Raw genomic sequence first — 27,415 nt, forward strand, 5'->3', positions numbered from 1 at the left:
GCCAGAAATCTTAGTAAACAGGAGTTCTAATATAAGTTGTCAGATACTGGCCTGTTAATATGCTGTGGTACAGTATTTATTGTCAGTCTTAAACAATGGAATGCTATGTATACAGTGAAATGCTATGTATACAAATCCTGTCCACAACTTGTACACTATGCATGCAAATGAAGTGGAAAAATAGTTACTCTTAAGCATACGGGCAAGAACAAATTGGTTGAAGAGCACAAGATGCACGCCATTAAACTAATGCTGAGTTCAGAAAGCAGATACCGCCAGATGGAAGAATGTATGACAGAATGCAGCCATAAAATGATTATTCTCTTCAGGTAGTGAGTATAAGGCAGGCCAGCCTAATAGGATTCTATTAAGTAGGATTCCTTAACACCCTAAGGCAGTAACTACAGACAACAGAATCTATTTGACAAGAGAAGAGACTTGAAAAAAAATTCCAAAAAGGAAAGGTGGCATATGACAAATCCATGGACAGATTAATGCAAAAAGACTACTTTCCACTTCAAGCAGCCCAAGCCAAAAACGCAATTCATAAAGTCAAGCAAGCAAATAAGAACATTCTGGACCCACAGGCCAACTTTTAAAATGAGTGCATTGGTGGGGCTGGCCCGGTGGCATAGTGGTTAAGTTTGTGTGCTCTGCTTCAGTGGCCTGGGGTTCATGGGTACAGACTCCAGGTGTGAACCTACACACCACTCATCAAGCCACACTGTGGGGGCATCCCAAATACAAAATAGAGGAAGACTGGCACAGATGTTAACTCAGCGACAATCTTCCTCAAACAAAAAAGAGGAAGATTGCTAACAGATGTTAGCTCAGGGCGAATCTTCCTCACATACATACGTACATACATACATACATAAAGAGTGCATTGGCACCAATTTACCACAAAGGTCCTTTCAGACCCAGAATTGCTATCTCTGATAAAATTTGGTATAAATTCACATTCCCATTTAGGCACATACAAAAAAAAATGTGCTTAACATTAAAACCAAACCAAAACAGAAGCATATATACTTTAATGATTCAAAAGTCACAATTACTTACCTCAGAATTTGATAATGATTCCTTCACTCGGGGAGACTAAAAGGAATACATAAAAGGAGGCTGGTTAACTCAAAGCTCAGATTACTTGCAGTCAGTTGCAAACTGTACGTCAAGATGAAATGCAAGTCAACTCCATTTCATTCTGGTCCATACATTAACTCACCAGTAACTCTAGTCAAAGTTTTCTGGAAAAAGAAAACTGTCATGATACTACTGTATTTTCTGTCCAGGTAGCCCAAGGACATCAATGTACTATATGGTATTTTAACAGTTCACAACTTGAGGTTTATAAGCAAACATAATGGGACTGACTTCCCAGGTAGTAGGGAGGTCACGATCTTCAAGGTATAATTCTTTCTACTAATCATGAACATATCATGTGCATAATACCCTAGACCCAATGTAAACCTTCAAGCTAATTATCCAACATTTTCAAAATAGAGTAATTCTGATTATGGGCTTTAAGGGAGAAAACTCTTGAGCCAAAGTTGAAAAACTAACTACAATCTGCCATAAGAGTCTAAGCTAAATTATTTAGTAAATCCTAATAGTTAGTAGTAATTCTGGACACAGGCACTGGAGAATACAAAAGAACCTTAACATATCTATAAACAAATATCAGTTTATGGGAAATTCAACTAAGTATGGATTTAGACTACTTAACAGGTCAACTTAAGTTCTTAAAATTTTCATCACCATTTTGTTAAGGAGAGTCAAGGTTCAGGTAATAGCTAATGTACCACAGCAAGCATATGGCCAACCCAAAACCATTTTGTAAAAAATCTTATATTTGGAAATAATTTTAAACTTCTCAGAATAACAATACAAAAAACATCAGTACATCCTTTACCCAGATTCAGCTATTATTAACCTTTTTTCCTCATCTGCTTTATTATTTACATGCTCACTTTCTCTCTTTCTAAATATGTATGTTTAATCAATTATATTGTTCCTGTACCCTTTGAGAACAAGTTGCATATATCATGGCTGTTTACCACTGAATAGTCACTGAGAATTTCTTCTTAAGAATAGGGATATTCTCTTATATAACTTCACAGTACTAAAACTTCAGTAAATTTAACAACAATATAACACTTTCATCTAATTTACCATCCATAACCCAACTTTTTCAATGACCTCATAATGGCCTTTATAGCCTTTTTCTTCCAGTAAAAGATGAACTCTAGGATCATGTACTGCAGTTAGTTTTCATGTCTCTTTAGATTTTTTATATCTGGCACACTAACATTTTTGAAGAATATAGTCCCCCCCCACACACACTTTATTTTAATAGAATGCCCCTAATTTGTGGTTTGTCTGATGTTTTCTAATGATTACACTTGTACGAATTCCCAGTTGGAATTCTATGTCATGATGTGTCCTTCCTGGGGTATTATATCTTAGGGAATCACATGTTCATCTGCCTCTCTTTAGTGATGTTCATTTTAACCATCTAGTCAAGGCTTTTTCCAATTTCTCCAGTATGCAGTAACTATTTTTTCCATTGCAACTAATAGGCAATCTGTGGAGAGACACTTTAAGACTATGTAAATATACTGCTCATCAAAACTTTCCCCTATATTTAGCATCTGTTGATGATCTGTGCCTGATCTAATCTTTATTATTACTTTATGACAGCTGTAAAATTATGATTCCCTCCTCCAACACTCCTCCACATTTACCTGTCAGCACTCGGCAGTTTACTGTAATGAAAAACCATCCCCTTCCCCTCATTTATTTATATATTTATATATTATTGTCATGGACTCATAGATTCTTTCTTTTTAAATAATTTAGAATTTATTACTGCACTTAATGATTTTGATAGTCAAATTCTCCCTAATTTGGCCAGTGGGAGCTCCTTCAACCTGGTTCTTGTGTTACTAGGACTTGTTTTTTAATAAAAGATCTTTTCTTTCTGATAAAAGAAAATATTCCAGATTTATCTTTAATTTTCCCTGTGTAAGCCCTGGAATAGGCCATTTCTCCAAGAAGCCCTTATTCTTTTAGTAGGGAATGACATTAGAGACCAAGATCTTGGCATAAGGTGTGCTTGTTGTTATTGTTTTCCTGCCTGTTGGCATACCTGGTAATCTTTGATTGGATGCCAGGAGTTGTGAATTTTACCATGTTGCATGCTGATAATTTTGTATTTCTATAACTCTTGAGCTTTGTTCTGGAATACAGTAAAGTTACTTGGAAATAGCTTAATCCTTTTGAATCTTGTTTTTATGAGTTGTTAGTTGGGTCTGGAGCAGTGTTCAGTCTAGGGCTATGTAATCCTCACTACTGAGACAAGACCATTCTGAAAACTCTACCCAATGCCTGTGAATTACAAGTTTCTCCAGCCTGGCTGGTGGGAATAGGCACCGTTCTTGGCTCTGTGTGAGTGCTGGGCATGGTTCTCTAGTCTCAGGTAGTTTTCTCACATGTATTCATTGATAAGTGCTCTGCTGAATACTCAAAAGGGAAGCTCTGCAGACCTCTAAGCTTCTGTCTCTGTGTAGCTCTCTCCTCCCTGTACTTGCCCTTACCAATTTTATCTGCCTTGGTCTCCCCAGACTCTCAGCTCTATTTCCTCAACTCAGGAAAACACTCCTCAAGCCATAATGAAGATAATAATCAAACGAAACTGCCCTAGAATTGACATGGATGTTAGAATTAGCAGAGAAGGACATTAAAACAGTTTATTATAACCATTATATATCTTCAAAAAGTTAAGTGGAAGATGAAATGGAAGATGTAAAAATAAACAAACACCAAATCAAACTTCTAGAGTATTATACTGTCTGAGATAGAAAATAGATTGGATGGCATTAGCATTAGAGACTGCAGAAGAAAAGATTAATGAACTTGAAGGCTAGCTATAGATACTATACAAAATGAAACTGAGAAAAAAAGAATTTTTAAAAAATGAAAAGAGAATCAGTGAGCCGTCAGACAACTTTAAGCAGCCTATATATGTGTTACTGGAGTCTCCAAGGTAGAAGGAAGACAGAAAAATATTTTAAAATATGATAGTTGAAAAATTTCCAAACTTGATAAAAACTACAAACCCACAGATCAAAGAAGTGCAATAAACCCCAAGCACAAGAGGCATGAAAAAAAAATACACCTAGGCATATCATAATCAAATTACTCAAAACTATTAAAAAGGAAAAAAATCTTAAAAGCAGCCAGAGTAAAAAGACATATGACTTATAAATGATATCAGTAGATTTCTCATTGGAAGAAATGCAAACAAGAAGATAGTTGACCAACATCTTTAAAATAGTGAAAGAAAAAGCCTATCAATCTAGAATTCTATACCTAGCATAAATGTATCTTTTCAAAACAAAGGTGAAACAAAGACATTTTCAGACATAAAACCTTAAAGAAATAATCACCAGCAGACACACATTACAAAAAATGTTAAGGGAAGTTCTTCAGCAGAAAGAAAATGATATAAAGATGGAAATCTGGAACTACCCAAGAATCTTTTTTATGAATGCGTGCTGAATTTTGTCATAGGCTTTTTCAGAATGTATGAAACTAAGAATATGATTTTTTTTTTCCTTAGGCCTATTAATATTACAAGATTTCCTAATACTGAACCACCCTTGCACCCCACCCCACTTGATCATGGTATATTCTTTTAATGTAGTTCAACTCAGTTTTAAAAGACTCTCTTTTTAAAAAAGAATTCATGGTATCAAAAATGACTAAAGTGATAACATGAGAAAAGCTGGATAACATGAGAAATACAGAAAGCTACTTATTCTGTGAACAAAGTACAAAAATTTCTATGCTGCTTAGAAATAGCTACTCTAAGTATTTCAGAACTTTCAAATTTCTCTTGCAGATAGCTATGGAATAATAACCAGACATTGACAAGCTGTAATTTATCTTGCCAAATATGATTTGTTGGTCAGAGGAAAAACAGCAGTAGCATCTCTTTCATAGGAAGCTAGAACTACAAGGATCATGTAGCTCTAGCTTCTCCTGGAGGTTTTAACGTAACATTACAAGAGAATATCAATTAAGAGAGAAATCACATGAAAAAGTAAGGAAGAAAAGATGCCACAGTCTCACATATGTACAGAAACCAAGTCACAATTGTATATAAATGAATGTTTACATTTGTTATCTTTTTAAGAGCTTTTTCAAGGTTAGAGCTTAATAAACTTTTGCCGATTTTCATTGGCAAGCTCTTTACAAACTTAAAGGAAAAGGACAAACTGCAAAAGGACTAGACCCACAGACCTTATTTGACAAACAAGATCAACAAACATTCAATGTTGATCAGCAAGAGTCATAAGTGCTACCACCGAGCAGATCCTAAAAGCAGGCAGAGAGACACTACCTACCCATGACTCATCCCACAAAAAGGTTCTGCGCAGTCAAGGTTATGATGACCTCAAACATTAGCATTTCCTATACACATTTGAATTCTTGGGAATGAATCCTAACAATCAACCCAAGGCATTAACTTGAAAAAAGAGTGATGAAACAAACCAAAACAAGACCCTTGTCTTCACTGCTTTTAGGAAACACACACACACATACCACTCTCCCCCTCCCCGCCCCGGGATATACCAATTAAAGAAGAGGTACACTGTTTTTCTTCAGGTAGAAGATTAGCAGACTTAGGGACAAAGTTTCTATTGTTAGGTTTTCAAATTCACTAATCCCTTCTTCTGCAATATAGTCAGCCATTAATCCTATCCAGTATGTTTTCATCTCAGACATTGTAGTTTTCATTTCCAGATTTGGGTCATTTTTATATACCCTATATGTTATCATATTTAAACAGATGTGCCAGTCCACTTTTCCATGTAGAATTAACTGGGCTCCTGTTGTTAGTACGTTGTTCAAGGAAACTGTCACTAACACCTGTATTTTTTGTATTTTAGCTGGTTAAGCTGAACAGAACCAGAGAACATAGGATTACCTCAGAGGCTTCAAACAAAAAGATAGAGCTCTAAAGTACACAGTTTAACAAAACTTACCCTGAGTTGTGAAATTGCTGCTTTCCCTTCCTCACTTTCTTCATCAAATTCATCATCACTCCACTCCCAGCCACCATCCTCTGTCTTATGAAGACGGCCACTGGAACCTGGTACTCTCCGAACCTGCTCATTAGGAAGAGAGACGAGAATTACAGTAATGTTTGACATTTACTATATAGAAAAGTCATATTTCCCTGTCCTTCTATTATTCAACACAGTAGACACATAATCATTTTCCCCATAAGTAAGTTTTCCCATAAAAATTCATATCCTCCATCCCTCACTTGCTCTCTGTTCACAATCTCCATTACCTATCTTTACTCACAACCACTGACTTTCCCTATACTTCTACACTCTGAGCCCGAACATCACCCAGTCTTTCTTATGTGAAGTCATAGGTCAAATCTGATTAATGGTTTCATGTTGCAAGACATTTAAAAAAAAAACGGTTTTCAGGGGCTGGCCCTGTGGCCAAGTGGTTAGTTTGCATGCTCTGCTTTGGCAGCCCAGGGTTTCGCCAGTTCGAAACCTGGGCATGGAGATGGCACGGCTCATCAAGCCATGCTGAGGTGGCATCCCACATGTCACAACTAGAAGGACTCACAACTAAAAATATACAACTATGTACCAGGGGGCTTTGGGGAGAAACAGGAAAAATTTTTAAAAAGATGGTTTTCAGCCCCCTAAATAAATAAATCCAAGTTAAAGAAGATTCTGCTTCTTTTCTTTTTAATTTTAATTATAAAAATCACAATTATACCTGCACAGTTTCAAGAGTACTAAAGCTGTGCAAGTTTTGTTAAGAAAAACAGCAATCTCCTAACTTTCTCCCTCTTCCCCACAGGCAACCACTTTCAACTCATTTTAGCTTATTCTTTTGGAATTTATATTCATCTCTCTAGGTAATTATTATTATTATTACCCCTTGATTTTTTGGTTTTAGAACTTGTCTACTGGACTTGCCACTATGGAAGATGAGAATTTACCCCTATTATCAACCTCCTACTCTTTTCTCAAGATATATTGTAATTCTGGTTAAATCAATATTCAGTGTTTATATAATATGATTATATAAATGATACAACTGAGACTTAGAGTATATTACAACTACTTTTCCTTCCTGTATAACATTTTTGCTTCCCCTGGAGTTAATATTTGCTTATTTCTATGCACTTGTCCTATTTATCCCCAAGTTCTCTCCCAGATGTGTAAATCTCCTCTCACCACATTCACATACATTAGGTATGCATCAGGATCACCTTCTGGAGGAAGCCTCTCACCAAAGCCTCATGACCTGCTCCACCCTAGCCTGATTTCATACCACTCTAGCCTGGTTTCAGATCTCACTCTACCATCACCCAGAGAACCATACTTCCTAGATCATAAGACTTCCCGGTTCTTAGTTTAAGCATGTCTTCCCCTGTTAGCATGGCACATTTATTAAAGCCATGCATTTCTAAACATACCCTGATTCTATCCCCACGTTTCACTTATAGTTTGCCTGATAAAAAAAAGTCTGGGTTAGAAATCATTTTCTTTCCTAATGAACATAACCGCTCCACTGTGATCTGGCTTCCAGAGGTGCTACTGAGGTCATTATGACTCCTGATGCTGTCTGCAACCTTTCCCAGCACTCTCTGGAAGGCTATAGGATCTTCTTTTTGCCTCCAGCATTCTGACTATCATGGTAACGTGCCTTAGTGTTGGTCTATTTTCATTCAATGTGCTGAGTACTTGGGCTCTTTCCATCTGGAAATTCATGACTGCCAGTTTTGGAAATTTTTCTTGAATTATTTCTTCAATGATTTCCTTTCATTTGTTTTTCTCAGTTCTCCTTTTCTGGAACTCTTTTTACTCAAATGTTGAACCTTCTCAAATGATCCTCTAATGTTCTCATCTTTTCTCTCTTGTTCTCTCTCTCTCTTGGCCTTTTGGCTCTGCTTTCTGGGAAATTTCCTCAACTTTACCCTACAACCTTTGTATTGAATTTTTTCATTTCTTTCTCTTTTTTTCTTTTTGAGGAAGATTAGCCCTGAGCTAATATCCACCACCAAGCCTCCTCTTTTTGCTGAGAAAGACTGGCCCTGAGCTAACCTCTGTGCCCATCTTCCTCTACTTTATACATGGGACGTCTGCCACAGCATGGCTTGATAAGTGGTGCATATGTCTGCACCCAGGATCTGAACTGGTGAACCCCGGGCCACCAAAGTGGAGCATGCAAACTTAACTGCTACACCACTTGGCCAGCCCCTAAATTTTTTCATTTCTTCTATAATGTTTTCCATTTCCAAGAGCTTTTTGTTGGTGGTGGCATCATTCCCTAAATGCTCCTCTTTTCCTTAACTAACAGCTTTATTGAGATGTAATTCATATAGCATACAACTGACCCATTTAAGGTATACAATTCAATTATTTTTAGTATATTCAGAGCTGTGAAACCATTTCCACAATCAAATTTAGATCATTTTCATCACTTCCCCGCCCCCAAAAAACACCCAATACCCCTTAGCAGTCACTGCCCATTTCTCTACAGTCCTCGGTAACCACTAATCTACTTTACGTCTCTTGACATTTGCCTATTCTGGACATTTCACATAAACAGAAGCATACAACATGTGGTCTTTTGTAACTGGCTTCCTTCGGTTACCATGTGTTTCAAAGATTCATCTATGTTACGGCATGTATCAGTACTTCATTTCTTTCCATTGCCAAATAATATTTCATTATATAGGTGCATGACATTTTACATATCCATTCATCAGTAAATGGACATTCAGGTTGTTTCCACTTTTTAGTTACTATGAATAACACTGTTATGAACATCCTGTACATCTTTTTGTGTGTACCTGTTTTCAATTCTCTTGAATATGCCCAGGAGTGGAATTGCTGGGTCATATGGCAACTTTGCTTAGCCTTTTGAAGAACTGCCAAACTACTTTCTAAAGTGGTTCTATTATTTTACATTCTCATCAGTAGTGTGTAAGGGTTCTAATTTCTCTACATCTTTATCAACACTTGTTACTGTCCTTTTTATTACAGTTATCTTAGTGAGCGTGAAGTGGTATCTTTGTTGTTTTTGTATGGTGTGAGGACAGGGACCAACTTCACAATTCACTCTGGTAGTTGCGAACAGTGATTTAATAGAGTTTAGAGTTAATTCATCAATTGTCTAACATATCTTTTCATTGTAAAAGATAGCAGAGTAATACCTAGGCACATAGTAAACTAACAGTATTTGCTGAATGAATATATCAAAGAATGCTAAAGAAAAGGTTGAAAGACAGTGAGTATTACTCATACTGTTAACAAAGTATTACCCCATATATATGTTAAAACCCATGGCTCAAAATGTGAAAGTAAATCTACTCTAAGCAATTTCCCAGTAAAACTGAGTTAAATCTCCATTTACCTTTTTAGCTCTTTCAGAAATGGTTGGAGCTCTCTGCAATAGTTTTTCTTGAAGAAATTCTTTATTCTGAAGAGGAAAAATAAGTATTTTCTTCTTACAAGAAGTTTTTATTGAGCCAAAAAAACTGACACAGAAATGTTGACCACAATTAAAATGTGACAGAGTAACTTTTATAAAAAAAGTTTGAGAAAAGCTTCCATTCTTTTATTCTGAAGCTCCTTTAAGTACATTACTACCATGGTTTTATATATTGAGACAGAGCTTTAATGTATTGTATGAACCATTATCTATGAAAAGTTTGCTTTACCGTATGTCCTTTGGGATCATGGTCCCACATTTCCAACTACAGTAACATCCCACTTATCCGATATCTTTGGGAAATGAGATGTTTACTAATTCAGTAGTAAACCCTGAAATGAGAGTTCAGTATTTTTCACAGATTATATTTATAGTGGCAAAATTTAATATTCATTGTTCCTGTTATAAGTTTAACCTGACATTTAAATTAATTTATATGAAATATACATTTAGTAATTCCAAAGCATGTATCTTAATTACCAAAGATTGTATAGATAGTGCCTTTAGCAATTATTTGATCTACCATCATTCTTCCAAACATAAACATCTTAAGATAATGTAACTTCTGAGCAGTGCATCTAATTTAAGTAACTGAGGAAGATTATATGAACATACAAAATCAAAAGTTAGAATTTCCTACCTTTGCTTTTTGGAAAAATTTGTGCCTTAACAGTTCTGCTGCTGTTGGTCTAAAACCAGAAAAGAAAGTTTTTATAGTTAATTCAAGTGTAATGTGGGTTTCTATCTTCAAACATGAGAAAATGATTTCTTGAGCTGTAAGATAAAAACTCAGTGTATTCCATTTTCCTTAACCTGCTAAAAAACAAAAGGGAAGGAGAGGAAATGGGAGGGAAAGGAAAGGGAAAAGGAAAAGGAAAGGAAAGGAAGAAAGAAAGAAAAAAAAAGAGGGAAGATTCTAAAAGTAGCCGTAACAACACTTCGGTCAACAACAAGACTGCAAAATTATACGACAGTAACCATAAGATTAATGGTGGTCCCGTAAGATTAGTACCATATAGCCTAGGTATGTAGTAGGCTCTACCATCTGAGTTTGTGTAAGTGTGCTCTACGATGCTCGCACAACAACTGCCTGATATTTCTCAGAATGTATCCCCGTTGTTAAGTGACGCGTGACTGTAACCTTTATTCCCCAAATTTAATCTAAACTCAGTTTTTAACTCAACTGTGCACAGTCTTAGTTTGTTTGCATAAAGGCATCATTGTCAATTTTACAAATGTTTAAAAGAGTGATTGAGAATAAAGAATAAACAATACTCCATTTAAGAGACTAGACCTGGTTATGCCACACACCTACCATGTAATCCTCCTGAGCAAATCACTTCTCTAAGGTTCAGTATTGCCCGGCCAAGTCCCTAAAAGCAGTGATTCTTAAACACTGCTATGCATTATAATACCTGGGGGTTCTAAAAAAAATCCCAATGTCCAGGCTGCACCCCATACCAACTAAAGCAGAGTCTGTGGGGGCAAACCCAGACATTGCTAGTTTTTCAAACTCCCCAGGTGATTCCAGTGTGCACTCAAGCTTGAGAACCAGAGCCTCAGAGGATTACTATAAAGATTAAAAGCGAGAACAAATGTGAAAGTACTATGCAAACAAAGTAGACAATACCATTCCTATTTTTTCATTCAGTCAAGACTTCAAGAGTTCAACAGTCTGTCTGCAGAACATTGCTTCTTATGATTCATGCCTTTCTTCTAAGTTTATTTCCTTCTTTCTAAAGTACAATTTATAAGAGTTATTTAACTGATAAAATGTGACAGGAAAACGCAATTTTGTCTGAAAAATATCTTAATTTCATACTTATTCTTGAATGATAGTCTGACTAGATGGAGAATTCTGGACCAACAGTTATTTTCTCTCAGCATTATTCTAAAACATTTGGCTTCAATTGTAATTACTAGGGAGGTAGCTGTCAGTCTATCTGCTATTTTTCGATCGGTAATCTGTTCCCTTAGGTTACATTTAAGAATTCTATTTGTCTTTGTGTCCAGTACTTTCGTGACAACGTGTCCAAGTGGGGAAAGGGGGACAGTGCTTGGAATTTTGGGGGATGGTTCTTTAATCTGAGGCTATAGGTATTTCATCAATTGTAGAAAATTCTCAGCCATATTTCTTTGAATATTGCTTCTCCCACATTCTCTCTAATCTTTTCTGGAAGGTCTATATATACATATATGTATTATGTGTGCAGGTATGTATGTATACATGTATATGTCTGTGTACACCCACACACACACATACTGAACCCTCTCATTCTATCCTCTAAATGTTCATCTTTCTTTCATATTCCCATTTTTCATCTTTCTGTGCTGCATTCCGAGCAATTTCCTCAGTAGAGTATAGTATGACTAACAGTAGCACTCTGTAGTCAAACTGCCTAAGTTGGAATTCCAGCTCCCCCATTTACTAACTGTTTGACTTCAGGCAAAATTACTTAACCTCTCTGTGATTCAGTTTCTTCATTGTAACACAGAGAAAATAATGGTGTCACTCAGAGGATTACTGTAAAAATTAAATGAGATGGTATATATTGTGTTTATAACAGTGCCTGGTAACCTGATTAGTGATCAATAAGTAATTATTTCTTTTTATTTGATTGGCTGTTCTGTTAAACTAGTCTATTGAGGTGTTCTTTTTCACTTAGAAATGTTCTAAACAAGGTATAATTTTGGTTTAAAGACTGGAATAAATGTTCTATAGCTTCCAGACTTTTTTAAAAAAAAACTTATATTTTGGAATAATTTTAGACTTACAGAAGAGATGCAAAGGTAGTATAGAATTCCTACATAACCTTAACTAGCTTCCCTAATATTCACATTTTAAAAACCATGGTATAATTATCAAGAAATTAACTAAAAATATTAACATTGGTACAATACTCTTAACTAAACTACACATTTTATTCAGATTTCCCCAGTTTTTCCACTAATACTCTTTTTCTGTTCCAGGATCTAATCCAGGACCCTATATTGTATGTAGTCTTCATGTCTCCTCCTTTCCTTGACACTTGAAGACCACTGGCCAGGTAGTTTGTGGCATATCCCTCAATTTGGGTTTCTCTGATGTTTTCTCATTATAGACTGAAGTTATAGATTTGGGAAAAGTATACCTCAGATGTGATATGCCCTTCTCATTACATCATATCAGGGAGTATATAATTATCACTATGTCTTATTATTGGTGATGTTAATGTTGATCACTTCGTGAAGAAGGTGTCTATGTTTCTCCGCTCTAAAGTTGCTGTTTTTCCTTTTTCATACTCTATTCATCAGAAGCAGGTCATGAAGTCCAGCCTACATTCAAGGGGAGCCATTAAGTTCTAAATTTTAATTACCGTATTTTTCATTTCTAGCAGTTCTATTTCACTTTTTTATTACGGTTACATTCTTTTCTTATGGTTTTGATTTCTTCTTTTATGATCTTAATTATTTTAAGTATACTTAAATTAACAGTCTTTTCAGATATCTTTGCATTATCCAAAGTTCTTGGAGCACTAACCCTGCTTGTTGTATCTGTTGACTCTAGTTTACAGTGTAGTGTTTCACTGTGTGTTTTGTAATTTGGGATCATGATGTTCTCTTCAGTGGGGCATCACATGCAGGAATCTCAGGGATCTGGGTTTCAGAACTGTTCTAACAGTGTGGTTTTGCAATTGCTTCTGCCAAAAATAAAACTGGCTTGACAATAATTTTTTTACTTTCTAATCCTGTGAGTTCCTGGATAGTATGGGTAGTATAAACTCAAGACTGTAAATCTGCAGAATGTCCAGATTGGGGGGCTTGATTATTCAGGAGAGATTTTCATTATGTCTTCATTATGATGGACAGATTTTTTTGTTTTCTGGTCTATGCTTTTACTCAGGATGCAGGGTTCTGAAGGGCCTAGCTTTAAGCAGAGATCTCAGTTCAACATCCACACTGGGTGGGGCCCAATATCCCATTTCCAGTCCCCCCGTGAAAGTCAGAAATCCACAGTGTCCCACTGAGGGCAGCTACAGGGATAGCTCATGATATTCCTTCTCCGATTTATGGCTTCCTCATTATTTCTTGCATCTGAGGACTTCTTTTTATTGCAAGCTCATTTCTGGATTTGGTTTTTTTTTTTCTTGCTTTTTCTTCCCAAATCCCTCCAGTATATAGTTGTATATTTTAGTTGTGGGTCCTTCTAGTTGTGGCATGTGGGGTGCCACCTCAGCATGGCCCGATGAGTGGTGCCATGTCTGCGCCCAGGATACGAACCAGTGAAACCCTGGGCTGCCAAAGCGGAGCGCGCAAACTTAGCCACTCAGCCATGGGGCAGGCCCCTGGATTTGTTTTTTTAAGTTTGATAGATTTATGCCGCCATTTCTGGGTGTTTGTAACAAGAATATTCTGTTATTTTAGTCAACTAACTCGGCAGAGCCAAAAGTGCTCCCTATCATTTGTACCAATTTATTCAGGAAAAAGGAAAAAAGTTCTAAAAACACAGGTTTGAACTTTGCTGCCTGTTTTTCTTACCCTTTCCAATATTTCCAACAGTAAATTCTGAAGCCCCATTAAATACACTAAACATATGATCATGGATGGCAATTAAAATCTTTTACTTTTGTTGATTTTTATGGAAATCAAAACTAAAGAACTTCTTAGTGCTAAGAAACTGAGTGGAATATATGTGTGAAACAGAAAAATAATATATAATGGGAACAGAGCTCTAGGTTAGGAATCAGGAGTTTTGGATTCAAGTTGCACCACTATGACTAGGTAGCTGGCTGACCTCAAAGACAAAAGGTTGTGTGCCCTCAAGACTCTCCAACATTCTAGGATTCTGTTTAATTTATAAAGATACACACATTAGATGACGGTGTTTATGTACTTATTTGCCTTCCAATCTAACAAGTAAGCTCTAAATTTTTGGTCCAGTTACTAAAATATCTTTCCAATAAGAAAATAAGTATGATTATTTGACATTAAATATACCATTTGCACTGTGTGCTTATTAAAATTATAAGCAGCATTAAAATATTTGTTTACTTATAACTTTTAAATGCACATTGAAAATGAGCCCTCCCACTAACATGGTATATAATTAATACAGAATTCACAACAAATTTATAATTTTAAGAAATTAACCAGTGCACTATTTAGTATACACTGCATACTAAAATGAAGGGATAAAGTAATTCATATTCATTTCCAATCTAGTGTAATGATCTCTGTATATTTTTTCTAAACTTTATATTAAGTTCCTTTGAATACTCACAAATAATTCCCTGTGCATGTATATATGTGATTCTTAGACTTCCCACAATGGTTTACATATTATATGAAGAGAAAAGTAAGCTTCATCTCATATTTTACCTTTTTTCTGGATCCTTTTGAAGGCACAATGAAATCATTTTTCTAAATGATTTTCCATATTTTTTTAGCATTTCTTTATCTTGAACACCAGTTTCCAAAGAAGGAGGATCATTCTGCAGCGTCAGCATTAAAACCTGTAAGAATTTTCAGTATAACATAAACTTCTGAAGACTCGACAAAGTAAAATTAAATATTGTGGCCAAGATTTTCAATATAGACAACCTCCCAACATACAAACAGATTTTATTTTCTAAAAGTTTTCATCTAGATCAGTTGTTTGGAATCCAGTCATTTAGGTGTTTTCCACACAAACAATATCCTCTAGATAGTTGACTTCCCAAACGATGTATCTGCAAAGGCTCAACTGTATCAACATTTTATGTCCTTTAGCTAGAATCCTTTCTTCATGTCCTCTGTCCCCATTCTGATACTGCCAAAATATCTTTAAAAACAATTAAAACAAAGCAAAATTAAGAGCATGACCTTGCTGACTTTACCTATTCATACCTCTGTTTCAGTCTGACCCCTTGTAATCTGGCCTTCTCTTCCCAGGACTCCTCAGAAATTTCTATGATAGAAATCACCGATGATGTCCTAGTTAACAAAGCTACAGTCTTTTTAGTTCTCATTCTTCCTACCTTTCCCACAGCAACTGACAATCTTGATCACTCACTCTGTCCATCCTAAATCTCTTCCTTCTTTGACTTTCATGGCAACATACTAGCTTGATGATAGAGATGTAAGTAATGAAGATCATATATCTATGGTGGGATTTCGGGTGATTTGTTTTTTTCTATACAACTTGTTTGACTTTTTACAAAACCATAAGCCATTTTCCTAAACACAAAGTCAACATTAAAAAATAAAAGGGGGGGCTGGCCCCACGGCCTCGTGGTTAAGTTCACTGCACTCCACTGTAGTGGCCCAGGTTTGGTTGCTGGGCACAGAACTATATCACTCATTGGTGGCCATGCTGTGGCAGTGAACCACATACAAAATAGAGTAAGACTGGAACAGATGTTAGCTCAGGGCCAATCTTCCTCAGCCAAAAATAAATAAATAAATAAAAAGAATAAAAGGGGGCTATAATTAGAATTATTACTTGCTTTTCAGATCAATTTATATACACTGAAATGGAATTACTAAGGTTTGTGATCTTCCTCATTTTCAGCAAACAGGTTAACGTGCACGTCTGGCTACAACTGCAGGAATCACTGCTTACAATGGATGAAAAGTAAACCTCATCCTCCCTCCTCCCATCTCCTTTTTAAAAATAAGCCACTTCTTTGGCCTAAAAATAGCCTCCCACCATACAGTTATTAAAAAAATCCTTTTCAAAACCTTGTGAATATCCATTTACTCCTAGAAGTCTTCAGGCCTTAGGAAAACTATGGCCTTAAAACATAACTAACCTTTCACATAATCAAAATTTCACCCAAATGCAGGTCAATACACGTATGTTTTGAAGATGGAAATAGAGGTTTTTCATAATAGCCTTTTACTAGTTTTGTCCCTCTCTACATTGTTAGAGCCTTAAAGGGGACAGAATAATATCTTTTAAAGGTTCTACAGTACACCAAGATCATACAGATGTCAGTGATATCAATATGACAACAATTCACAATGATGGTCACTATTTTAAACAGTTATAGGGCATCTTGCAAAGTGGGCAAACAGAACTATAAACAACAGCCATAGCTACAGAGAACAGAATTCACGTGCATATTATAACTAAGGGGTCACACAGATAAAAATAGTCACCAACAGTACTGGCAGCACCGTCTTGAAACACAAAAAACTCACTCTGTTACTAACGTTGGGGACAGAATTAACAATTGCATTTCAGGTACCTACTACATCAGGATATAATAACAGACCTTTTAATAAAAGCTGCTTAATGTTCTACCACAAAGCAAACTTTTATTCAACAATAATGAGAATAATACATAAGTATGGCAAATGAATAGTTTGCATGGCTTATCTTAATTTAATATATGAAAAGCACTTAAAATATTGCCTGGCACAGATAAGTGCTCAATGAATGTTAACTACAACTACTATTAACATGTAACCCTTTCAAGAACCTACGAAGCAGAAATGATCATCCCCACTGAGGCTGTTCTACACAGCACAGTTTGTGTTGCAGAATACAAACTAAAATGAGAGAATCAGATCCTAATATCAAACTAGTTACACAGCCAGGAGATGGAAAGTCATCATACAAAAAGGTCAACTACAACATAAAGTTATCCAATGCTAAATACCAAATATCTAACACAGATTTTAACTGCTACAAAAGTTAGAAAGAATGCAAGGCAGAATTCTATGGGTAAGAATGTAAAATGAAGAGAGGCTCTGGAAAGGAACTGGGACATGAGCCGGGGTGGTATTTTGAATATGAGCCTCACCTTCATTGGCGGATATTTATGATAAGGAGCTGCTCCTGTGGCCAGTTCAATTGCTGTGATCCCAAAACTCCAGATGTCAGCTTTGAAATCATAACCTCGGACCTGTAAAGAACAGAGAAATATACAGGACTATTTTTACCACCCTTAATGCACATTTTAAAGGTAGCTTCTAATATGAATCAAGAATCATGAAAGTGTTCATAAGCTTTAGACCACTAAGATAAAGTAGGCAAAAGCTAAATATACTTAAGAGCAAAAACAAAAAAAGGGCAACCTGAATGAATGTTCACCAACAAAGGGAAAATTGTTAAGTATGGTATATTCATGCAAAAAATTCACAGTCAGGCCGGGCCCATGGCCGAGTGGTTAAAGTTCTATGTGCTCCACTTCAGTGGCCCAGGGTCATGGGTTCAGATCCCAGGCAGGGACCTACTCCACTCACCAGCCACGCTGTGGAGGTGTCTCATATACAAAAAAATAGAGGAAAACTGGCACAGATGTTAGCTCAGGGTAACAAAAATAAACAAAAACAGGAAATTCACAGTCAACTAAAAGCAATGTTAATGAAGTCTATATGAAAATATGAAAAACCACTTGTGATAAATCACTAATGAAAAAAAGAATACAAAATTGCTCATAAGTTTTGACACAAATACAAACAGGTATATAGTCTTTTTAAAAAACTAGAACGAAATGTTAGGCAGTGGTGGTGAGTCTTCTGTTTTCCAAATTTTCTGTGCTATAGTATTGTTTTATCACCTTAATTTTTATAAAGAAAAAAGTTACAAAGGGTGTGAATATTTTTAAAGTTGTTGGTATGACTCTTGTGAAATTTCTCTCCTTTTATACTGTCACCAGCACACTATATAATTAAATACTTTAATTTTCTATGCTAAGCAATAGAGGAGGAGAAATAGGTTTTGGGAGTATGTGGTTTGAGACCTAAAATTAAAGCTCCATACTATGTGCTGCCTTGACATCTGGTAAATAGGAGGGCCTCTAATGACCCAAGTACAAGTCCCCCTGAACGCCTCCTTGTTCCCAAGGATAAGGCCTCCTAGCCCAATAATGCTGCTTATCAAATGGACCAGGTGCAGTTCCTGCTTATCCCTGAGTAGCAGGGTTCAGTTCCCTGCAGGCCTAGGAATTATTCAAACAAGCCAGTCACATCCTCACAAGGAAGCCAAGGGGCATCTCTCTCTCTTGATACTACAGAGCCTGTCTCCCACAGCAAGTGTTTGTTCACTCTCTGAGTGCAACCCTGTGTGGCATGCAGGGTCCTCTTGCCTCCAGCTATGTGTATATGCAACTAGTAAACTTCTCTCTATCTCATCAGTCCAGTGTCAGGTGTTGTGTGTTCAGCCATCCCCATAACCCTAAGGTGGGAATCCTTCCCTCACCAACAGGGTGAATATAAGCATTATAACAGAGTGAAAAGTGAATTCACTTGCACATACTGAGTTTGATACACCTCTAACACACTTAAGTGAGACATCTATAGGGAGCTGGAAATATCTATGTAGAAGAAGACTGGATTGGATATAATTTAGAAATAATTAATAGGTGAGAAGCAGAGATGATACTATCCAGTGAGTATGTGTAGTCAGGGAAGAGAAGAGGTTAAGAACAAGGTCCTGGGAAGCAGTGTCATTTAGCAGTAGAAGGGAAGCCAGAAAAGAAGTCAAAGAAATGAGTGACAAGTCAGAGACAAATGAGTAAACTATACTAGGGAAGCTAAGAAAGTGAGTAAAGGTGGAAATGGTCAACAGTTTCAAATGCCATGAAGAGAGAAATAAGACAAGGAATACAAAATGAACACTGGATTCCAGAATTAGCAGATGGAATGAGTGCCATCAGCCTGCAACTGTTTGAGAGCAAACGTGAAATGGGGATGTGGAGAAGACTAGTCCTTCGGTAACCATAGCAATGAAATGACAAGTAAAAAGCTTAGGTCATTTAGTTTGTACTAAGGAAATTGTTAATAAGCCAATCTGATAATATTATTCCTTAGGTTGTCTTTGGTATAAATCCTGAGTTTCATACATCCTTTGTAAAGTTCTAGAGTTTGTTTTTTTGGGTTATTTTTAAGGGTGGAATAAAGTCTTAGTCAAGGAACAGAGATGTGTACTTCCCAAAGCTAACCTAGTACACCTAACAAAAGCAAACACTACTCAGATCTCTCAATTTCATAACAAAATCCTAAACCATTTAAAAAGACAAAGACAATACCTGTTCCATAACTTCAGGTGCCATCCAGCAAGGGGTTCCAACAAAGGTCTTTCTCACTTTATTTCGGGTAATATCACCACCAGTTGCTAAAAAAGCACTAACTCCAAAATCTGAAATAGAATACAACAGCAAGGTATTAAGGATACAGTAACTAACATAAATGGATAAGAAAATAATAAATGTGATTATAGTTCTACATACAAACAGGATGACATTTTCTCTTCTTTCTCATGAACTTCTTGACTAAATTGTGACATAGCTTAACAGATCCCTCATTCTATTCCTCTATACCCCCACACATCATCATCTCCTCAGATACTCCTCCTTGCTCCAATCCGTTCTTTTCATCTTCCAAAACTGAAACTCTATACTCATTAAAAAATAATTTCTCATTGTCCCCTCTCCCCAGTCCCTCATAACCACCATTCTACTTCCTGTCTTACGATTCTGACAACTCTAAGTACATCATGAAAGCAGAATCATACAGTATTTGTCTCTTTATAACTGACTTATTTCACTTAGCATAATGTCCTCAAGGCTCATCTATGTTGTAGCATATGTCAGAATTTCCCTCCTTTATGGGCTGAATAACATTCCATTGTATGTATATACCATGTTTTATGTATTCATTCATCCACTTACGGACACCTGGGTTACTTCCATTTTTAGCTATGGTGAATAATGCTGCTATGAAAATGGGTGCACAAATACCTGTTTGAGTCCCTGCTTACAGTTCTTTGGGGTTATGTACCCAGAAGAGGAATTGCTGGATCATATAGTATTTTTATACCTAATTGTTTGAGGAACTGCCATATCGTTTTCCACAGCAGCTGTACCATTTTATATTCCCACCAAAAGGAAACAAGGATTCCAATTTCTCCACATCCTTGTTGTTTTCTGTTTTTTTGATAGTAGCCATCCTAACAGGTGTGAGGTGGTATCTCCTTGTAGTTTTGATTCACATTTCCCTGATGATTAGTGATGCTGAGTATCTTTTCATGTGCTTATTGGCCATTTGTACATCTTCTTTGGAGAAATGTCTATTCAAGCCCATTTTTTAACTAATTTTTTGTTGTTGCTGACTTTTAGGAATTCTCTATATATTCTGGATATTATTAGTCCCTTATCAGATATATGACTTGCAAATATTTTCTCCCATTCTGTGGGCTGCCTTTTTACTCTGTTGGTAGCATCTTTTGATGCACAAAAATTTTTAATTTTCATGAGTCCAATTTGTCTATTTTTCCTTTTGCTGCCTGTGCCTTTGGTGTCATACCCAAGAAATCACTGTCAAATCCAATCTTGTGAAACTTTTGCCTTAAGTTTTCTTCTAAGAGTTTTATTGTTTTAGGTCTGACATTTAAGTCTTTGATCCATTTTGAGTTAATTTTTGTATATAGTGTTAGATAAGGATCCAACTTCTTTTGCCTGGGGATATCCAGTTTTCCCAGCACCATTTGGTAAAAAGACTGTCCTTTCCCTTAAATGGTCTTGGCACCCTTGTCCAAATCATTTGACCACATATGCAAAGGTTTATTTCTGGGCTCTCTTTTCTATTCCATTAGTCTCTATGTCTATCTTTATGCCAATAACATACCGTTTTTATTACTGTTGCTTTACAGTAAGTTTTGGAAACAGGATGTATTAATCCTTCAGCTTTGTTTGCTCTTTTTCAAGATTGTTTTGGTTATTTGAGGTTCCTTGAGATTCCATAGGAATTTGAGGATGGGTTTTTCTACCTCTGGAAAAAAAACGTCACTGGGATCTTGCCAGGGATTGCATTAAAACTGCGGATTACTTTGGGTAGTACTGACATTTTAACAATATTAAGTCTTCCAATCCATGATCATGGGATGTGTTTCTATTTATTTATGTCTTTAATTTCTTTCAGCAATATTTTATACTTCTCATTGTACAAGTCTTTAACTTGCTTGGTTAAGTTAACTCCTAAGTATTTTATTCTTTTTGATGCTACTTATAAATGAAATTGTTTTTCTAATTTCCTTTTCAAATTAGTCCTTGTTAACGTATATAATGCAACTAGATTTTTATGTGTTGACTTTATATCCTACTTTGCTAAATTCATTTATTAATTCAAATAGTTTTTTATGGATGTTTAGTGAGTTTTCTAAATACAAGATCATAATATCTGCAAACGGAAATCATTTTACTTCTTTCTTTCCAGTATGAACAGTTTTTATTTCTTTTTCTTGCCTATTTGTCCTAGAACTTCCAGTAGTATGTTGAATAGAAGGGGAAAAAGTGGATATCCTGGCCACTGAGTTCCTGAACTCAGTTTTTCATCATTGAGTATGATGTTCACTGTGAGTTTTTCATGTATGGCTATTAGTAAGTTGAGGAAGTTTCCTTTTATTCCTACTTTGTTGCATGTTTCTATGACAAAAGGATATTAAATTTTCTCAGATATTTGTTCTGCACTGAGATAAGCATGTGGTTTTTTCCCCCTTCATTCTGTAAATGTAGTCTATTATATTGATTTTCATATGTTGAACCATCCTTGCATTCCAAGAAAAAATTTCTCACTTGGTCATGGTGTATAATCCATTTAATATGCCACCAAATTCATTTCCCTAATATTTTGTTGAGAATTTCTGCATTAATGTTCATAAAGGATATTGGTCTGTCGTTTTCTCTTCTTGTATGTCTTTGTCTGGCTTTGGTATCAGGGTAATAGTGGCCTCATATAATTAGTGTTCCTTTCTCTTCAATTTTTTGGAAAACTTTGTGAGAAACTGTTCTTCTTCTTTAAATATTTGGTAGAATTCACCAGTGAAACCATCAGATCCAGGGCTTTTCTTTATTGGGAGATTTTTTGACTACTGATGCAATCTCCTATACTAGTTATAGGTCAATTCAGATTTTCTATTTCATCATGATTCCATCTTGGTAGGTTTTGTGTTTCAAGGAGCTTTTCCATTTCCTCGGAGTTATCCAATTTGTTGCAGTACAATTCTTCATAATACTCTTATAATCCATTTTCTTTCTGTGGAATTGGTAGTAATGTCCTCACTTTCACTTCTGATTTCAGACATTTGAGTCTTCTCTCCTTTTACTTAGTCCATCTACTAAAGGTTTGTAAATTTTGATGTTCTTTCAAAGAACTAGTATTTGGTTTCACTGATTTTTCTCCATTGCTTTTCTATTTTCTATTTCCTTTACCTCTGCTTTAAAATTTATTATTTCCTTCCTTCTGCAAGCTTTGGGTTCAGTTTCTTCTTCTTTCTAGTTCATTAAGATGTAAAGTTAGGCTGTTGATTTGCTATCTTTCTTGTTTTTTAATAAAGTGTCTATAGCTATAAATTTGCCCTTTAGCAATACCTTTTCCATTTCCCCTAAATTTTAGTATGGTTATGATTTCATTTTCATTCATCTCTAAGTATTTCTAATTTCTCTTGTGATGTCTTCCTTCATCCATTGGTTGTCTAAGTGTGTGTTTAGTTTCCACAAATTTGTGAATTTTCTAGTCTTACTTCTGTTATTGATTTCTAGTTTTATCCCATTGCACTCAAAGAAGATACTTCGTATGATATCTATCCTTTCACATCTATTTAGACTTAATTTGTGGCCTAACATATGGTATATCCTGGAATATGCCCCTTGTACACTTGAGAATGTGTATGCTGTTCTTGCTGGGCAGAGTGTTCTGAATATGACTCTTAAGATATAGCTGGTCCAATGTGTTGTTTAAGTCTTCTATAGAATTTCCTTATCTTCTGTTTTCTCTATCCATTATTGAGAATAGAGTATTGAAGTCTCCAAACATTATTATAGAGATGTCTATTTTTCCCTAAAGTTCTGTCAGTTTTTACTTTATATATTTTGCTGGCATGTTATTAGGTGAATATTTATAGTTGTCGTATCTTCTTGCTGTATTGAATATGTAATGTACTTCTTGGTCTCTTATAACCTGTTTTGATTTAAAGTCTGTTTTGTCTGATATTAGAATAGCCACCTCTGCTCTCTTTTGATTACTATTTTTACGGAATATATTTTTCCATCCTTTCATTTTCAATCTACTTGTGTCTTTAGATCTAAAGTGAGTTTCTTATAAACAGATATAATTGGATCCTGTGTTTTTACCCACCAGGCCAATCTGTGTCTTCTGACTGGGGAGTTAATCTATTTATATTTAAAGCAACTACTGATAAGGAGGGACTTACTTTTGTCACTGTGTTGTTTTCCATGTCTTATAGCTTTTCTGTACCTCATTTCCTGTATTACTTATTTTGTGTTTAGTTGATTTTTTGTTGTGAAATGCTTAAAATTTTTTTATCATTTCCTTTTGTTTATACTGTATAGCTATTTTCTTTGTGGTTATCATAGAGATTACATTTACCATTCTAAAGTTATAACACTCTAATCTGAATTTATACCAGGTTAACTTCAATAACATACAAAAACTCTTCTCCTTTAGAACACTGTTCCTACTCTTTTTGGTTGTAGATGTCACAAAATTATATCTTAATACACTGTGTGCTCAAAAACACAAGCTAGTAATTCTTTTAAGTGCATTAGTCTCTTAAACTATGTAGAAAATAAGACTTGGAGTTACAAACCAATGTTACTATAATACTAACTTTTAGACCAATAACTGTTTTTAGTAATCTATTAGTCTCTTACATCATGTAGAAAACAGAAAGTGGAGTTACAAACCATTGTTACAATAATACTAGCTTTTATACTTGCCCATGTATTTACCTTTACTGAGATCTTTATTTCTTCATACTGTCTGGAGTTATTATCTAGTGACCTTTCACTTCACCTTGCATGACTCCCTTGAGCATTTCTTCCAAGGCAGTTCTAGTGAAAACAAATCCCCTCAGCTTTTGTTTATCTGGAATATCTTAACTTATCCCTCACTTTTGAAGGACAGTTTTACTGGAGATAAATTCCTGGTTGACAATTTTTTTCTTTTGGCATTTTGAATATATTGGCCCACTGCCTTCTGGCCTCCAAAGTTTCTGATAAGAAATCTGCTGACAAGCTTATTGAGTATCCCTTGTATGCGATGGGTTGCTTTTCTCTTGCTGCTTTCAAGGCAGTCTTTGGCTTTACTAAGTTAGATTAAACTGTGTCTCTGTGTGAGTCTCCTAGGGTTCATCTTACTGGAAAGATTGTTGAGTTTCTTGGACGTTTATATTCACATCTTTCATCAAATGTGGGAAGTTTTCAGCCATTATTTCTTCAACATTCTCTGTCCCTTTCTCCCTTCTCCTTCTGGGCATCCCACTATGTGTATCTTGGTCCACTTACTGGTGTCCAACAGGTCCCTCAGGTTCTGCTCACTTTTCTTCAATCTTTTTCCTTTCTGTTCCTCAGACTGGATAATTTCCATTTTCCTATCTTCAAGTTCACCAATTTTCTCTTCTTCCAGCTCAAATCTTCATTTGAATACTTCTAGTGAGTTTTTCATTATGTAGTATAAGTTGTACTTTTTAGCTCTAGAATTTCTTTTTAGTTTCTTTCTTTTTTTGTGAGGACGACCGGCCCTGAGCTAACATCTGTTGCCCATTATCCTCTTTTTGCTTGAGAAGATTGTCCCTGAGCTAACATCCGCACCAATCTTCCTCCACTTTGTACATGGGACACTGCAACAGAATGGCCTGATGAGAGCACTGTGTAGGTCTGTGCCTGGGATTTGAACCCACAAATGTCAGGCTGCCAAAGCAGACCACATGAACTTAACCACTATGCCACCAGGCTGGCCCCTCCTTTTGGTTTCTTTTTAGGTTTTCTCTTTATTGATAGTTCCCTTTTCTTCACACATTGTTTTCCTGAGTTTTTCCATATCTTTCTCTAGTTCTAGTTCTCTGAGCATCCTGAAGATGGTTTTTTTTAAAAATTATGATAGTTAACAACCTTGTGAAATTTCAGTTGTACATTATTGTTAGTCATGTTGTAGATACACCACTTCACCCTTTTTGCCCTCCCCCCACCTCCTCTTTCCCCTGGTAACCACCAATCAGTTCTCTTTGTCTATATGTTAACTTCCACCTATGAGTGGAGTCATACAGAGTTCGTCTCTGAAGATGGTTGTTTTAAAGTCTTTCTCTAGTGGACCTGCCATCGGTCTTTTTCAGTGAGTTTCTGTTGATTTATTTATTTCTTCTGAATAGGCCATACTTTCCTGTTTCGTTGAAAGCCTTTTGAATTTTTGTTGAAAACTGGACATTTGAATCTAATAATATTGCAACTCTGGAAATCAGATTCTCCCCCTTTCCCAGGATTTGCTGGTTTTTGTTATTGGTTTTGTTTCTTTTGACTGTTGTAGGCTGTGTCTGTGTTAAGCATCAGCCTGAGGTGTAAACTTTAGGTCTTCTCAGATCTTTTATGCACCTTTCTCTGCGCATGGAGAGTCACTTTCCAATTTTCCCTGTAAATGTAGTTGTTTTTCAATGCTCTGGTCTTTAATTTCTGGCTTCAAAAAGGAGAAAAAGAGAAAAATGTAGAGAAGGAAAAAAGGTGCTGGCCCATTAAGTCCCCTGGAAGTCACTTGTCGGGGGGAGGGGAGGTGCCAGAACAATAGCTGCCCACCTCTTTGTCTGTCCCCCAGGAGAGCAGCAGATCAGTATTACCTCTCTATAGTATATTTATTCTTAAAAATAGTGAGGTTTCTTGACTATTTCTCCTTTAAGGAAAGTAGAGAATGCTTATGAGAGCCCACAGAGGAAGACCCTAATGAGGGTAAGGAGTGGATAACTGGAAGGTAATGAGTAATAGTCAGAAAAATGTCTAAGAACAAAAATGAAGGATAAGTAGTGGAAGATATCTTGAAAGTCAGCGGGGATGTGGCAACATAGGATGCTTGACTAGACATGGTCTCGAAACAGGAGAGAAAACTGATTAAGAAAACACAAAAGATAAGTAATGTAGTTGTATTGACCGTTAAATCAAAATAAAAAGAAATACTAATCATTACCTGCAATCTGTACTGAGCCATCTTCTCCCAGAAGAATATTTCCAGCTTTCACATCTCTTTAAGAAAAAAAAGCTATATATTAAAAAACACTTATTCTTTGAAGTCACATAACTTAAGCAATTGCTTACTATATTCATACAATACTGGCAATATTTAAATGCTCTATTTTGCATTACAGGGTATTAAGGCCAATGGTAAAATTTTAAAAATTTTAATCACTTGCACTAGAATCCAAACACTGTAAACAGAAAGCTACAATAACATATAGCTTTTTACTATAAAATCTAGAAAACCCAAGGTGATTAAAAACTTGATTGGGATAATGGGTGCCAAAGAATATAACCCTCACCTAATTCTACTTTTTGAAATATATTTTTTTCCTATAACCTAATATATGATCAAAGTTTTTAAATGGTCAGTATATAGGTGAAAACAGGGACTATCCTATACCTGTATAAGAACAGATATAAATTATTCAAACATCTCTATATTTTTATTGGTAACTATTTACAAGTCAAGTAATAAATGAATGCATTCTTGTTATAAAAACCTAAACATCACTAAAAAGGCCAAAGTCCTTTGACCACCATTCTCAAGTCTAGTGTTCTCTCCAAAGTTTTCAGCTGTTATCATTCTGGTTAATAGAATATGTTTCTGTGAGATATCTGGGCTTTTCTTCCAACATAAATGATATATACTATCCATTCAAATCTGCAACTTTTTTTTCTCATGCAACAACCTGTTAGCAGTATCTGGCAAAACTTAAAATCCCTAAATCTTATGAGTAGCAAACCTACTTCTTGATAACCTGGAGAAACTCACAATGTACAGGGAATGTACAAGGGAGTTCACTGCAGCATTGTCTGTAATAACAGCCCAAAAATGGTAACCAGCTAGAAAGCTAACAATAGCAGAAAGGTTAAATTAATTCTGTTACAATCAT

The 27,415-nt window shown here is 35.8% G+C and overlaps 1 protein-coding gene across 2 annotated transcripts in view; it reads right to left on the minus strand.

The window, feature by feature from the left end:
• OXSR1 (oxidative stress responsive kinase 1) overlaps window positions 1-27,415 on the minus strand; it is a 90,225-nt gene that overhangs the window by 13,087 nt on the left and 49,723 nt on the right. For both annotated transcript variants that reach the window (XM_046669384.1, XM_046669375.1), the window contains exons 5-12: window positions 26,473-26,528; window positions 19,533-19,642; window positions 17,304-17,405; window positions 14,896-15,029; window positions 10,178-10,226; window positions 9,460-9,525; window positions 6,051-6,173; window positions 1,063-1,098 (exon numbers count right to left, since the gene is read on the minus strand). In XM_046669384.1, coding sequence (XP_046525340.1) covers window positions 1,063-1,098; window positions 6,051-6,173; window positions 9,460-9,525; window positions 10,178-10,226; window positions 14,896-15,029; window positions 17,304-17,405; window positions 19,533-19,642; window positions 26,473-26,528 — 676 coding nt within the window. The remainder of the gene's footprint in view (window positions 1-1,062; window positions 1,099-6,050; window positions 6,174-9,459; window positions 9,526-10,177; window positions 10,227-14,895; window positions 15,030-17,303; window positions 17,406-19,532; window positions 19,643-26,472; window positions 26,529-27,415) is intronic.

This window comes from Equus quagga, chromosome 1 (assembly GCF_021613505.1).
Source record: "Equus quagga isolate Etosha38 chromosome 1, UCLA_HA_Equagga_1.0, whole genome shotgun sequence".
In the NCBI taxonomy this organism is placed as follows: Eukaryota; Metazoa; Chordata; class Mammalia; order Perissodactyla; family Equidae; genus Equus; species Equus quagga.